The sequence below is a fragment of the Theropithecus gelada genome, chromosome 3, assembly GCF_003255815.1.
Source record: "Theropithecus gelada isolate Dixy chromosome 3, Tgel_1.0, whole genome shotgun sequence".
NCBI lineage: Eukaryota > Metazoa > Chordata > Mammalia > Primates > Cercopithecidae > Theropithecus > Theropithecus gelada.
This window is the reverse complement of record NC_037670.1, coordinates 18,356,180-18,371,920: the sequence shown is the minus strand read 5'-3', so window position 1 is coordinate 18,371,920 and position 15,741 is coordinate 18,356,180. Positions and strand designations below refer to the sequence as shown.

The following is a 15,741-nucleotide window of genomic DNA, read 5'->3' as shown; positions in this document are numbered from 1 at the left end:
TCCCTCAGCCTCGGTCCCCCACCCTGTCCCAGAGCCCTGGGGCTCACACACATCCTTCCTGGCTGCCTGGCCTGTGGCCCCCGATCCCCCCCTCCCACCGCCCCCCGCACACACACACCACACACAGCACAAGGCAATAGATGAGAGAGAAAGAGCCAGCAAGGACGGGAGAGAGAGGGAGTGCAAGTGTGCGCTGGGGGTAACCTGTGCATGCATGCACTGGGGGTAACAGGCTGGAGCTCAGATCCTTCCTCCAGCCCCCAGCAGGGGGGACTTCAGGCTCCTGCTCTGAGTGGGGAGCTGGGCCCACTGGACAGAGGACAGGGCCGCCTGCGGGTCAGGAATGGGTATGCTTCCTAACTGCAGGACACTCAAAGAGCGTTGGTCATGCACACGCAGCCAAGAGAAGGTGTCACTGGCACAGAGCCTTCCAGAGCGGCCTTGGGGACCTCGCTAGGGACCAGGACTCCCATCACTCACACTCCTTTAGGCACTGAAGTCCAGAGGACAGAGGCTGAGGGCAGAGCTCCTGGGAGCACCAGTGGAAGTAGGAGGGCTGGGCTGGAAAACCTCCCCAGCCTCCTATTGCAAAGGGGCTCCAGCCAGCAGCCTCCAGGCCCCAGTGATCTTTTAAGATGCAAATCTGCACCATCATTTCCTCAGTGCCATATCCAGTTCCTGGGATGTACCCCGCCCATCCCCAGGGCCAGAGACCTGACCACCCTCATTCCTCCCTCAGCCCGCCCTGGGGTCTCTCCACCTGCTGACATCCTTCCAAACTGCAGTCACCTCCCCAAATGCTGCTTCCTGAGGCCCCCCAGGACACCTGCAGGGCCGGCACAGCCCACGGGACCTCACAGCACTCGCTCCAGGCAGAGCGGCAGTTTGGCCAAGTTACCAGCTCCGTGTGGGCAGGGCCCTGGCCTGTGGCTGCCACATCCCGGGCGGGGGCACGGCCCTTCCTGGCATAGATGCTGAGCAAATGTAGGGGGAAGGGGAGTGGATGAGGAGAGCTAGGTAGCTCAGGGGCTGAGGCCTCACTGAGCAGGGTCCTGCGCGACCGGTACCCACCGCTGACCGTTCCTGCGGTAACACTCAGGACAGGGAGAGGCAACGGAAAGAGACCTGGCAGCCCTCGCATCCTGCAGTTCCTCCACTCCCAGCCTCTCAGCCCTCCCTCTGCCCAGCCCCCCAGAGCCCACCAGTGACCCCGGCCACTGGGTCCAGCCCTCCTCAGAGGGTTCCCACGGAATCTCCCACCTTGACCTCCTGTCCACGTGGAGGTGACGTGGGTTGCTCTGAGTGAGGGGTGCTGAGCCTAGGGTGCAGCCCACTCTCCTGGCTCCGCAGCACCACGCAGCCCGGACCACAGGCTCCTTAGAAGAATCGGAAGGGTCCCTGCCCTTCCACTGAGGCTTGGCAGTGAGGCTTTGCGCTGAGGCTTCCTACGGCGGGTGTGAAAACACAGGCTTGTCCTCCACTGCCGCCCACGGGGCTGGAGCCGTCTGAAATTCCCAGCCCACAACTTCCCCAAAGCCTGCCAGTCACTTGATTAGCAAACTAAGTCCTAGAAAGCTGCCGGACAAGGCAAAGCGAGAGAGGAGAGGGGAATGAGTGCCGGAAATCAAAGCAGGTTCCCCTCCCAACTCGTCCAGAGAAGGGGCATGGGCCCCGTGGCAGACCCAAACCCCCAGCCTCACGACCGCCTGTACCCTGCGGTCAACCACCAGCCGCGGCTCCACGCCGCGGGCACAGACTCAGGGAGCAGGATTAGAAAGCTGAGACGGCGCAGCCAGGGCCCGGTGCCTTCACGCACACACGGCACAGCTCCAGCCAGCGGGGCCCACGCGAAGGCGGAATCCCACAGAACCCTACAGCGCCAGCAAGCGCCTGTGCTTCCCCAAACGGAATGGAACCAAGGTGACTTCTACAAAACCATCTGAAACCCTGGCTGGCCCTGATGCAATTCTCTTGGGAGTGTTCCAAATTTAGCTCAATATTACTTGCTTGACTTTTATCTTTCCTCTCTGGTTCGTGGTATTTATAACTGGGTCATCTTTTAACTATTTGCAACGTAGCTTCAGGGGAGAGGGGGCGGGTTTTATAAATAATCTGTATTATTATTATGCAGGTTGATTCTGTTCCCCAAGCTAAAGGGAACATGAAAATACATGTCTGTGACTCATGCCCCCCACCCCCCCAACTCCAGGGTGTGCTGAGGAGTCGCTCAGCTGCCCCGGGGTCCCCAAGCCGGGGAGGGAGAAAGGCTGGCACTGGGCCCCAGATCGCGTGAAGCCAGGGGATTTTGCTCTGCGACAAGCTGACTTGGCTCTCATATTGTTTGCAGAATCACCCGGTTCCAAGGCAGTCCCTGCGGGCAGGTGCAGCTGTGCTGGAGCCCAGGGAGCAGGGGCTTCAGTCCTGTCCCCAACACGCAGGCAGCAATGGTCCCAGCACGGAAGACCTGCCTGCCTCCCACCACACAGCCCGAGGGCTGCCCTGGAGGCACAGTCGGCTGTCCCTGGGTGGGTGGAGACGTTTATGACCCCCACCACCACCCCCCACGCGAGTCAGCATGGTCCACACTCGGGTGATTGTGCTCATCCCCTGGTCATGTCATTGGGATCTGAGCGCCATCCAAGCAGAGAGCTGTGGCCTGGTGCCTGGGGTAGACTTCATCTATTCCAGGGAACCAAGGATGCATGATTTGCAAACAAAACCAGAAGCACAAGCCATCTCCTCACCTACCCCGACAGGCGCTGCCGAGCCTGAGTGCTCGAGTCACTAATTTACTGTCCTGGTTTCTAGCAACCAGGTCTAGTTGTCCTGTTCCTTTATTAAATTTTGGTTTGATAAGTAAAATCCCTCAGTAGAAACTCTAGAAAAGTATTAGTGTGCCATGGTCAAGAGCAAGCCAAATAGCCTTTCTAAAAAGTGGGAAGGAAACCCCCAGGCTTCGCCAGGACCCCCGGGTAAGCCAGCCCAGTGCTCTCCACTCAGACCAGGTTATGCCCCAAAGAACCGAGCTCTTCACTCCGGAGATGGTTGCGTTTGGGGCTGTGCCTGTGTCTCCAGTTTTTCGCTCATATGGGGAAGGAGCAGGGCTGGTGTGGCCTTTTGCTTTGCTGAGTGCAGGCTGGGGGCATCTCCAGCAGCTAAGGAAACGACTCATGCACAGCGGCCTGCTGGGCTGCTGCGACTCCATTCTTCATTCCCAAAGCAGGTGTCAGCCTTTCCCCCCTCCCTTCCCCCCCCCCCCCCCGGGAGGCCCAGCAGGTAAGCACTTGTGGAGGCCCCAGTGGCTGCTGGTTAGCTCTTGAAGCTCGTCCCCACCCTGCGTGCGTTCTAAAGAGCCGCGTTTCTATTGCAACTGCCCGCCCTGCGCTTTCATCTTTCCCACCTGTGCTCCTCCCGCCTCTGCCCGTCTCCCCAGGGTGCTACCTGCTAGTCCTGCCAAAGCGTCCTCGGGCACCGCGGCCTGAATCAGTGTTCGAAAGTGGCATTTGCAACTCGACACCCCTCCCAGCTCCCCTGCAAGTTCCCCCCGCCCAAGTCCCTGTGCCCCTGCCTTACCTGTGCAGGGCTCCCAACGCTGGGTGCCGTGGCTGGGGGCCACCAGGGGCAGCACAAAACACAGCCTCAGCAGGGCAGACATGAGGGGCTTGGGTGCCAAGCTCCATCCAGGGCTCGGCTCAGCCGGCAGGGAGGTGGCTGCTCCTCAGACGTCTGCGTCAGCCTTTCCAGGGGCGGCCGTGGGGCCCCCGGGGGTCACTGCGACGGCCACATGCCAGCGGCGGGCGGTGGGGACAGAGGTGGCCCTGGCGGTCGCGGTGGGGAAGCTTCTGATTGCTGCCTGTGGGAGGCAAGTGGCCCTGGCAGGTGGGGCTGCAGCCGCTGGTTTATCTCATTTCCCTGATGGGCTTGGGTCCTGCGTGCAGGTGACAGGTGATAACAATCTCGGCACGGCCTGGGATTAGTTGCTGGCAAAGCACACTTTCCGAAAGGAAAGACAGAACTAGGTCGTGCTGCGGAGAGCTGAGAACAAGCCAGAGAAACTTAGAAGACCCGTTTCCCTCGGGCGCAGGCTCCCTGGGCTCACCGCCTTTTAGGACCAGGGGCACAGGCGACCATGGCAGGCCGGGAGCGGGCAGGGTGGGTGCACTCTGGCTGGGGGTTTGGGCAGCAGGTCCCCACAGTCTGCTGGAGGGTCCTAGAGGCAGGTCCAGGCTCTGCCAGGGAGTCCTAAAGGCAGGTCTGGGCTCTGCTGGGGGTGGGGTCCCAGAGGTAGGTCCTCTGCTCTGCGGGGGGTGGGGGGGGTCCAGGTGGCAGGTCCTGGGCTCTGCTGGTGGGGGGGGGGGGGGTCCTGGAGGCAGGTCCCAGGCTCTGCTGGGGGTCTAGGCGGCAGGTCCCGGGCTCTGCTGAGTCCCCCAGCGGCAGCGGCCGTCCCCAGGAGGGGCTGGGCTCCCTCGGAGGGCTTTTTATCTGGTGCCCAGCCCTCCCGAGGGTGTGTGGGTTTGTCAACTGTTGGGTTTCAGGAATTTCCCTCTGGAGGGAAGTCGGTCCTTAAAGGGAACAGCTAATGAGAAGGAGCAGAGGCGAGTGTCCCTCGGGGAAGGGGCGCGGCCATGGTCACTCATCCAGTGCCAAGGACCCTCCTGTCTGACCTCTCGACACTGCAATGGGCATGAAATGCCACTCGAGGGGAGCAGCTATTAACTAGGAGTGTTCTTTTTACAAAAGTGCCCTGCCCTCCTACCCTCTCCAAACAGCACCGAACGCAGCGTTCTTGCAGAAATTGCCAACGCAACTGGGTGACGGGTTTCTGTGTCTGGTGCGGAGGCCCTGGCAAACTGGTGTGAGGCCGACGGCTTTCCCTGGTTCACAGGCCCACAAAATGCACACTCCTGCTGGTTTCAGAAGGAAGCCCCAGCTCCAGGACCTCAGATACAATGAGTTTTCCAAGAGCACAGACTCTGTCATTAGGGCTTGTTGAGAGAGACAGAGACAGAGGGAGGGGAGGAGAAAGGGGCCGAAGAGAGGGACAGAGAGTGAGGAAAGACCTAGAGGGAGTGGGAGAAAGAGAAAGTGGGGAGACACAGAGAGTTCCTGGAGCACTGGAGGCTCTTCCCATAAACAGCACCTGTGATCAGAGAGACTCATGCTCTCTCCCTCCCTCTTCCTCTGTTACCCGACCCCACCCCCAGGGATATTAATTCATAATTAATATTAATTTACAGATATTAATTCGTAATCCTATTTATGAGGCTCGAGTTAACTGGCATCATATGAAAGGAGGTTGAAGGTCTTCCATTGTATGTGACTCCTCTTCCAGCACCCAAGTGAGCCCTGGGGTGGGGTGTGCCTCCTTCCGCCCCAGGACCCCCTGCCAGCTCCGGTGGGCACACGGTGCAGGGACAGAGGCTTCCTGAGTGGGCTCCCCACCCCTCTGGGGCTCAGCAGCTGGAAACACTCCGCACAGCACCATTCATGACAACCCTAACCTGATGAGGGAGGACGTGGTTCCCTAAAGGAGCAAAAGGCCTGATCGTTGTGTAAATGGAATAAATGGAGTCTTCCTCTTTTGTTTCCCAATCGATGGGAACTTCATCCTGGGCCAGCTGCGGGTCACAGTGGCCTCTGAAACCACGCCCCTGGGGGGTGGGGACTCCCTGCAAAGGATGGGCAGGTGGCACTCCAGAGCTCATTTAAAGAATCACAATTATGTTGCCTTGAACCCTTCTGGGAAATTTTCCTTATGTTACATTTGATGCAGTCATACTAGTAATAGTCTCAAAGATAAATAAGGGTGAGCCAGTGGAAATACTGCTCATATACAAAACTTCACAAAGATGTGCTGAGCGCAGGAGGAAAGCTCAGAGTTCCCTCCTCTACAGCTCCCTGTGTGACCCTGGACAAGTACTTAAATTCCCCAAGGTTTAACTTCCACGTCTGTAAAATGTGCCTAGGAGGACCTGCATGGTAGACTGTCCTATAAATTAAGTGATAGGTATAATGTACCTAAAGCAGCATTTCTTGAACCGTGACCCAGGGAACACCAGCTCCAAAAATGCTCAATGAGAAAAAGCAGGTGCATTTGTAGGTGGACTCCACTGCCCCTTCCTCAGGAACACAAGCTTGGCTCACCCACGCGGAGCTCTGAGACACTGGTGATCAGAAGCCTGCCTAGGCTGGGCGAGGTGGCACCCACCTGAAAGCCTAGCACTTTGTGAGGCTGAACTGGGAGGATTGCTTGAACTGAGTTCAAGACCAACATTGGCAATATAGTGAGACCCTATGTCTACAAAAAATTTTAAAAATTAGCTGGAGGTGGTGGTGTGCACCTATAGTGCCAACTACTCAGGAGGCTGAGATTGAAGGATCACATGAGCCCAGGATGTGGAGGTTACAGTGAGCCATGATCATACAGTGAGCCATGATCATACCGCTGCACTCCAGCCTAGGTGACAGAGGAAGACTCTGTTGAGAGAGAAAGAGAGGGAGAGAGGAAGGGAGAAAGAAGAAGGAAGGAAGGAAGGAAGGAAGGAAGGAAGGAAGGAAGGAAGGAAGGAAGGAAGGAAGGAAGGAAGGAGAGGAGAGAGGAGGGAAGGGAAGGGAAGGGATGGGAAGGAAGGGGAAGGGAGGGGAGGGGAAGGGAGGGGAGGGGAGGGGAAGGAAGGGGAGGGGAAGGGAGGGGAGGGGAAGGAGTCCCCACCCAAAGCTCATGTCAAATTGTAATTCCCACATGTTGAAGAAGGGGCCTGTTGGGAGGTGATTGGATCATGGGGGTGGTTTCTAGTGGTTTAGCACTATCCCCTTCGTGCTGTCTCATGGTGGAATTCTCGTGAGATCTCTTTCTTTAAAGGTATAGGGCATTCCCCTTTGCTCTCTCTGTCTCCTGCTCCACCATGGTAAGATGTGCTTGCTTCCCTTTCACCTTCCGCCATGATTGTAAGATTCCTGAGGTCTCCTAGCCATGTTTCCTGTTAAGCCTGTGGAACTGAGTCAATTAAACCTCTTTTCTTCATAAATTACCCAGTCTCAGGTAGTTCTTCATCACAGTGTGAAAATAGACTAAGCAAGAAAGAGGAAAAGAAAAGACAGAAACCCCCCACATCATATGTATCAAAGTCTCATGGAGACAAATCCCCAGAACCCACTAAGAGAAATGCATGTGTAAAGAAGAAAGCATGTCCCTGCCATAACATCAGACATCAGAGCTGAGCTTCATTCCCGGGAAGCAGGTTGGGTAAGCACTGCAATTGTTAATGAGGGAATTCATGGCCCACCAGGCCCTCACAGCATAGGAAGGAACAGCAGCCCATCCCAGGTCTGCTAACTCTGCCTCCAAACAATGAAAGAGAAAATGTCCCAAGAACTTCCTCCAAACACTTCCTGGTGCAGGCTGTCACTCAATTTGTCTGCTTCAAGGGAAATAGAGACAATCAATAGAAGAGGAGGAGGGCTCCATCTATTCTCTAAGGATACAGGTTGTTAATCAAGTCAGATCAGTAAGCAAACCCCAGGAGGTCATCATGGGCTTCATCAAGCTGCAGAAGTAACCCTGAGCATGTCATTGTTTGGCCAAAGGTGCCTGTGAAGTGTGTCCATGTCTTTAAATGTTCAACCTACCCCAACCAGGGAACAATGCATTCTCCAAGAAAACAAGAAACAGAGCTCAAAGAGAAACTGGAAATGATAACCGTATGTTACAAAAATAACACTCTTGCATTCACTCTTCCAGTTTTGCGTTCTATTAAACTAAACCATCACTTCTGTGGTCTATGAACCCCAGAAGGACTTTGTATTTTGGTTTTTGTTGCTTCCTTTTTAGAGACAGTGTCTTGCTCTGTCACTCATGCTGGGGTGTAGTGGCAAAATCATGGCTCACTGCAGCCTGGAACTCCTGGCCTCAAGTGATCCTCTTGCCTTAGCCTCCCAAGTCGCTGGGACCAGAGAGGCACATACCACCATACCCAGCTAATTTTTAATTTTTTTTGTAGAAATAGAGTCTCACTATGCTGCCCAGGCTGGTTTTTAATAATTTAAAGTCACAACAATTCTTCCAGGATACACCATCGTTTCGTATATAATGACCACTGTTGTATGATGTTTGAAAAGGTATCTGGAAAAAAAAAAAGAAGGCACGCACATGTCGTCTGACAATGAGTTTAGATAGACTGGGGAGTACTTGGCAAGCCTAGACAATGAACATTAGCCAACTGTCTGGGTGATATGGCCTGCCTCTGAGTCTCCTCCTAAATCTCATGTTGAATTGTAATTCCCAGTGTTGGAGGAAGGACCTGGTGGGAGGTGATTGAATTATGAGGGAGGATTTCTCCCGTGATAGAGGGTTCTCAGGAGATCTGATGGTTTAAAAGTGTGTGGTGCTTCCCTCCCTCACTCTCTCTCTCCTGCTCCACCATGGTAAGACGTGCTTGCTTCCTCTTCACCTTCCACCATGATTGTAAGTTTCCTGAGGCCTCCCATTCATGCTTCCTGTTAAGCCTGCAGAACTGTGAGTCAAATAAACCTCTTCATAGATTACCCAGTCTCAGGGAGTTCTTTATAGCAGTGTGAGAATGAACTAATACACTGGGGTTATATGCTCTTGGGCCAGGCCCTCCAAGGCTGGGCTCCCGTCACTGAGCAATTGGGTCCATCAGTCATTGAGTCACCTGGCCAGGCACATGTGAGGTCCATTGTCTCCAGAAAATACATGCTAGAATTCCAATTTGAAAGTCATTTAGATCTCATTAGTTATTTAATAAGAAAATAACAGATTATTTTCTCACATAAAGAGTTCTTTTTTTCAAACAAAAAATACTGTAGGTCTTTTATATTACTAAGAACAACATAATTATTAATCTTGACCTCCAAGGAGAGGAAATTTTGGTTCTTAAAATCTAACACTAGAATCTGACCCTTGACCTATTAGATTAGGGTCTATTTTTTTTTCTTTCAAAGAGATCCTTAAATAGTAGGGTGTTACCCTTTGTCTGCTTTATCCTGATTGCTTCTGTGTGTGTGTGTGTGTATGTGTGTGTGTGTGTTTAAAGGTGGGGTTTTGCCATGTTACCCAGGCTGGTCTTGAATGCCTGAGCTCAAGTAATCCAGCTGCCTTGGCCTCCCAAAGTGCTGGGATTACAGGCATGAGCCACCACAGCCAGCCTGCTTCCCTGTTTTTGATGCTTTGTTTTACCTTGTCATTTTGCCAGGTATTTTAAATGTTCATTTAATCAGCAATATTTTCTGCAAGACTTTATGTGTCTTAAAATACAATTTTTGGCCGGGTGTGGTGGCTCAAGCCTGTAATCCCAGCACTTTGGGAGGCCGAGATGGGCGGATCACGAGGTCAGGAGATCGAGACCATCCTGGCTAACACGGTGAAACCCCGTCTCTACTACAAAATACAAAAAAAACCTAGCTGGGTGAGGTGGCGGGCGCCTGTAGTCCCAGCTACTCGGGAGGCTGAGGCAGGAGAATGGCGGGAACCCGGGAGGCGGAGCTTGCAGCGAGCCGAGATCGCACCACTGCACTCCAGCCTGGGTGACAGAGCGAGACTCCGTCTCAAAAAAAATATATATATATATAATTTTTATTCTAATGCTCACTAAACTTGCAGACAATTTTTGAATTACAATTTTTAGACTTTTTTGCTATTGTATGTGTCTATTTAGATCGCCCTTCCATCTGGAATGTGATTTTGCATACGGAATGCAGTGAATCTAACTGTTTCCAGAAGGTCATTATGCACATTCCATTTATTACATACTTCTTTCCCACCACCTTGAAATGTCACATTTATGATTAATTAGGCTTCTATATATACTTGAATCTATTCCATTAATCTTGGCTCTATTTATCTCTGTCAATTTCCTTTGCCAGTATTATATTATTTTAATAACAGTATTTATAGTAAGGGTTCATACTGATAATATATGCATTAGTTTCCCTTTTCAAAAATCTGTTAGAAATTCTAACATACTTACTCTTCCACATGGACTTTAAAAATTATTGGTTTCCATCTCCCAAATCAAAATCAAACAAGGAAAAAACACTATAGAAATACTTATTAGAATGGCAACACATCTATAGATTAATTTGAGAATGATGAACATTTTTATCTCAGATGAACATTTTTATGATATGAAGTCTTTGCACTGAAGATATCTCTCTGTTCATTCCAATCTTTAATCATTTTTTTAATTATAATTTTGACAGTAGAGGTCCTGTATTTTCTCTGTAAAGTTCTTTCTATACATTTATTTGTGATTTTATCATTATTGTAAACATATTCCCCCATTTCTATTTGTAATTGGTTATTGCTTGTATAAAGAAAATTGTTTCATTTTGTACAGTTATCTTATATCTAGCAACCTTAAATTTACTATGTGATTTTAGAATCTCTTGTTTTTCTAGGATAAATAATTTTCCTCTTCAGTTTTACTATGTGTACTAATAGATTTGTTTTCTTATTTTATAGCATGAACTAGAGCCTTCAAAACAAATGTTGAAAATAGTGGCAATAGTAGACTTCTTGTTTCATTCCTAATTTCAGTGGTAATGGCTGTGGGGTTTGGTAGTCATTATCATATCAAAGAATTTTTCCTCTTTTCCTCTCAGAGTAGGAATGGCTGCCGAAGTTTATTTTATTTTATTTTATTTTTTTTTGAGACGGAGTCTCGGTCTGTCACCCAGGCTGGAGTGCAGTGGTGCGATCTCGGCTCGCTGCAAGCTCTGCCTCCCAGGTTCACGCCATTCTCCTGTCTCAGCCTCTTGAGTAGCTGGAACTACAGGCGCCCGCTACCACACCCAGCTAATCTTTTGTATTTTGTTAGTAAAGATGGAGTTTCACCACGTTAGCCAGGATGGTCTCGATCTCCTGACATCGTGATCCTCGCGCCTTGGCCTCACAAAGTATTGGGATTACAGGCGTAAGCCACCACGCCCAGCCGGCTGCTGAATTTTCTTAAATGCTGTTGCACATCAGTTGATATGGTTTCACATTTCCAATTTTAGTTATTAATAGAATTAATTACAAATATTGCTTTCCTAATGCTGAACATCCTTACATTCCTAGAATAGATTACACAGAGTGAGGATGCATTTTTCTTTTCATACACTGCTGAGTTCAGTCTGATGTTGCATTTGTACACATTCTTCTCTTCTTCGTTCTCTTTCCAGGAAGTGCTCTCAGGCTTTGGTCTTCCCTAAATGCAGAGATTAAGAAATGGGTGACACAGTCCACCCCTCTCCACTGAGGTGGGAAATGTTTCCCATCTCAAAACTGACCCCCCATCCAGGGGTTCAGGCTAGAAATCCTAAAGTCATCCTTGGCATCTCTCTCAGGAAGTCCCAGAACTGGTTAGGCCAGAACTCCCTTCAGTGACTTCTGGTTGCTCCCAGAATAAAGACAATATTCCAGGATGTGACCTATAGGGCCCTGGAGTGGTCAGCTGCAATTTCAGCCCTGCACACGTCCTCCCTTTTCTGCTCCAGCCACTGGTGTCTCCCAGGCACGCATCCATGATGAGTTTCCACCTACCAAGGCTGCCTCCAGGCTGAGCCCTCTCCCTGAACACCCTTCTTCTTTCCCCGTCCCAATTAACTCCTCTGGGGGAAGTCACCCATTAGGAGCTCTCACTGCATGATGTGTTGACCCTCCTTCAGGGTGGTGGTTTCCATCCCTTGTTTAAGTGATCATTGTATGTGTTTTTCCCCACACTGGAAGCCCCAGGTGGCACAGACCATGCATGTTTAGGTTTAGCCTTGTGTCTTCAGTGCCTGCCATTCAATAAATGTGTAACCAATCAGTGAATGAACTCATTATCTTGACTGTGGGCTGATACTAGGATTATGCTAACTTTATAAAATTCACTGGAGTGCTTTTCATGCTTTAATATGGTCTAGAATATTTTGGCTATCATAAAATTTGTTTCCTGAAGATAAACTGGAACTCGTTTGTGAAAACTTTTGAGCCTTCTTCACCTTGCAACATTTAAAACACTTTTCCAGCCTACGGAAAATTTGACAAACACCCTTCACCCCAATGCACTGCTAGTTACTACTTTGTCACATTTGCTTTCTCTCTCCTGTCTACATGTGCCCATGTAAACTCTTTTTTGCTGTTGAATCATTTGGATGTAAATTATTAACATGATTTTCACTCTTAGATATTTCTGTATTGTCACCTCAAAATAAGGACACTCCAAATTTCTACAATAAGACTATCACATCTAAGAAAAATATCACTGATCCCATAAAAAAAGCTAATATACACGCTATATTTCAATTCCAGCTGGGGACTCTTTAGGTGGTAAATGCTTTAAATTTTCCTATTTCTCTTACGATTATTGGTTCATTCTGTTTTTTTACTCTTTCATGAGATAATGGTGATGACATAGTCTTCTGGAAAATCACCCACTTCCTCCAAATTTTCAAATTTATTCCCAAATAATTAACATAAAATGTCCTTAAAATGTATCTCTTCTGCATCTGCAATTATGTTTTCTCATATTTAATGTTGCATATTTTTGTGTTCTGGCCTTAAGTCTTCCCATGAGTTTATCTAATTTATTAGTCCTTTGAATACCCACGTTTCTAAATGTATGTTAAAATTATGTTTTACCAAGCCCTTAGACATTCTGTTTTTCCCCTGGACGTGATATTTGATTAGCTTTATAATTCTTCCTTTCAGTTTTTGCTCTTTAACACATTTAGACATATTTTAAGTACTTGGGTACAGGTCTTACTCTGCTTTTTCTCCATATAGTAGACAGTTTTTTTTTTTTTTTTTTGAGACAGAGTCTCGCTTAGTCGCCCAGGCTGGAGTGCAGTGGCGCGATCTCGGCTCACTGCAAGCTCCGCCTCCCGGGTTCACGCCATTCTCCTGCCTCAGCCTCCCGAGTAGCTGGGACTACAGGCGCCCGCCGCCTCGCCCGGCTAAGTTTTTGCATTTTTGGTAGAGACGGGGTTTCACCGTGTTAGCCAGGATGGTCTCGATCTCCTGACCTCGTGATCCGCCCGTCTCGGCCTCCCAAAGTGCTGGGATTACAAGCGTGAGCCACCGCGCCCGGCCGCATAGTAGACAGTTTTACCAACATTGTCTACAAAACAATCCATTCTCCTACAGTTTGCGTGTGTTTGTGTGAGTGTGTGTGTATGTTTCTGAGCTCTCTATTCGTTCCATTTCTCTCTGTAATTCTGTCTGTTGTTGTATTATAAATTCTGATGCTATATTGTTAGGTGCATATATGTTTATGATCATTAAATACTCTCAATTTCTTTTTCCCTGGTTGGTACATAACATTCCTCTTTATCCGTGAAGCTCTCCTGAGCAGCTCTAGCTCTGCCTGGGCACTCACTCCACCAACATTCACAGTGTTTGATGTCCATGTCACTTGTCTCTGCTTTCACCCACCAGACACCACCATACAGATTTCCACCTGACAACAGAAGTACCACAAGAGCCTACAGGAGGGGTATGGCTTTGAGGAGTTAGTGAAAGAGTCACAAAATGGGAGACATTGAAACCAGTCCTGAAATAGAGACACTTTGTAAATCTCCATGGTAAGGAGCCCAGGATTAACTAATTAGTTTCATGTCAAATAGAGCCTAATGCCCAGCTTATCTCCACCCTCTGCTTTTCCTCTTAATCACCTCTTTTCACCAGACTGAAAGGAGTGGTACTATGAAATATCATTCATGATATTCAACCAAGTCAGTAAAGAAAAATATGCTGGACATAAACTGAGTCCCACACTCTCAGAAAAGCTACCGCCTCTTCCAGGGTTCCAGGACTGCCTGCTTAGAGAAGTACCCTCAGAGAAAGTGCCTTGATTTGGAAAATTAATGATGCTCTTACATTTGCTAGTGTGATGGTTAATTTTATGTGTCAACTTGGCTAGGCCCTGGGACCCAGATATTTGGTCAAACATGCCTGGATATTGTTGTGAAGGTATTTTTTAGATGAGATTAATATTTAAATTAGGAGACTTTGAGTAAAGCAGATTACTCTTCATAATGTGGGTGGGTCTCTTCCAATCGATTGAAAGCCTTAAGACAAAGATTGACCTCCCCATGAAGAAGAGGGAATTCTGCCAGAAGTTGGCCTTCAGATTCGAACTGCTGTACCAACTCTTCCCTGGATCTCTGGCTTGCTGAACTCACCTGCAGATTTTGGACTTGCCAGCCCCCACAATCACATAAGGCAATTCCTTAAAATAAATCACTCATGTATGTATACACACACACACACACACACACACACACACACACCTACACACACACACATACGAGGAAGTGGGTGATTTTCCAGAAAAATATGTCATAGATAGATGATAGATAGATAGATAATAGATAGATAGAGAGAGAGAGAGAGAGACAGACAGATAGATAGACAAGGCCAGGTGCAACGGCTCACGCCTGTATTCCCAGCACTTTGGGAGGCCGAGGTGGGGGGATCACCTGAGGTCAGGAATTTGAGACCAGCCTGGCCAACATGGCGAAACCCTGTCTCTACTAAAATTACAAAAATTAGCCTGGCCTGGTGGCGTGCACCTGTAATCCCAGTTACTCGTGAGGCTGAGGCAGGAGAATCGCTTGAACCCGGGAGGCGGAGGTTGCAGTGAGCCGAGATCGCACCACTGCACTCCAGCCTGGGTGACAGAGTGAGACTCTGTCTCAAAAATAAAGAAAGAAAGAAAAAGATAGATAGACAGGGCAGTGCTTCTGAAATTATTTTCCAACATACACCCTAAGGTAGGGTGGGGAGGTGGAGGAGGTGGAGGAAGAGGAGGGGTTGAACTGAGGGAGTGAGGCTCCTGGATCTTGACCTCTTCACAAACAGAGTTCTGCTTTTATTATTACCATATATTGGAGTTCTATGTAATGTCACTTTGGGGGAAAAAGATTCTCCTAAAAGTGTAAAAGCCTGGAAACCACTGTTCTAGGGAATTTCAATGTGGCCTATTTGATGGTAGGATCTGTTTTCTTTTTTCTTTTTCTTTTTTTTTTTTGAGACAGAGTCTCACTCTGTCACCCAGGCTGGAGTGCAGTGGTGCGATCTTGGCTCACTGCAACCTCCACCTCCCGGGTTCAAGCAATTCTCCTGCCTCAGCCTCCCGCGTAGCTGGGACTACAGGTGCCTGCCACCAAGCCCGGCAACTTTTTTTTTTTTTTTTTTTTTTGTATTTTTAGTAGAGACGGGGTTTCACCCTGTTAGCCAGGATAGTCTCGATCTCTTGACCTCGTTATCCGCCCGCCTCTGCCTCCCAGAGTGCTGGGATTACAGGTGTGAGTCACTGTGCCTGGCCAGGGTCTGTTTTCAATGAACCCCCTTCCTTAAGTAGGTTGAGACATGAATTAGGCATTTATTTACTGTTTTCCACAATATTCTGCTCTATAACATCCCATAAATTTCTATGAGACTCTTTAGTATGAACTCAGCCCAGACAAACCCTTTCCAAGGGCTCAGTACATTACGTTACACTTGCAACTTAAGGACGGCCCTGGAGTTTTTCTTTGACGATTCTGGGCTCTATCAGGTTTGTCCACAGTCGGTCTGATGTCCGTGTGTGGAAGGCAGGTGTGGAGTGGCTGAGGGAGCCATGCGCTCCAGGAAGACAGAAGGCAGCCACTGTCAGCGGGGACTCGGTGAGGCTTCCTGCATCTCTAGGTATGACATCTCCGCACGCAAAACTTCCCTGCCCCCAGCCCAGGTCATCATTTCTATAATCATTT

The 15,741-nt window shown here is 49.3% G+C and overlaps 1 protein-coding gene across 2 annotated transcripts in view; it reads right to left on the bottom strand.

Moving 5' to 3' along the window:
• The window catches only part of TSPEAR (thrombospondin type laminin G domain and EAR repeats), a 216,278-nt gene extending 212,557 nt beyond the window's left edge, over positions 1 to 3,721 (bottom strand). The window contains exon 1 of one of the 2 annotated variants that reach the window (XM_025378923.1): positions 3,574 to 3,721. Coding sequence is in view for 1 of the 2 variants with exons in the window: in XM_025378922.1 (XP_025234707.1) it covers positions 3,574 to 3,655 (82 nt within the window). In the remaining variant the exon portion in view is untranslated. The remainder of the gene's footprint in view (positions 1 to 3,573) is intronic. The other variant, XM_025378922.1, reaches the window with a different exon arrangement.
• Positions 3,722 to 15,741: the final 12,020 nt, after the last annotated feature.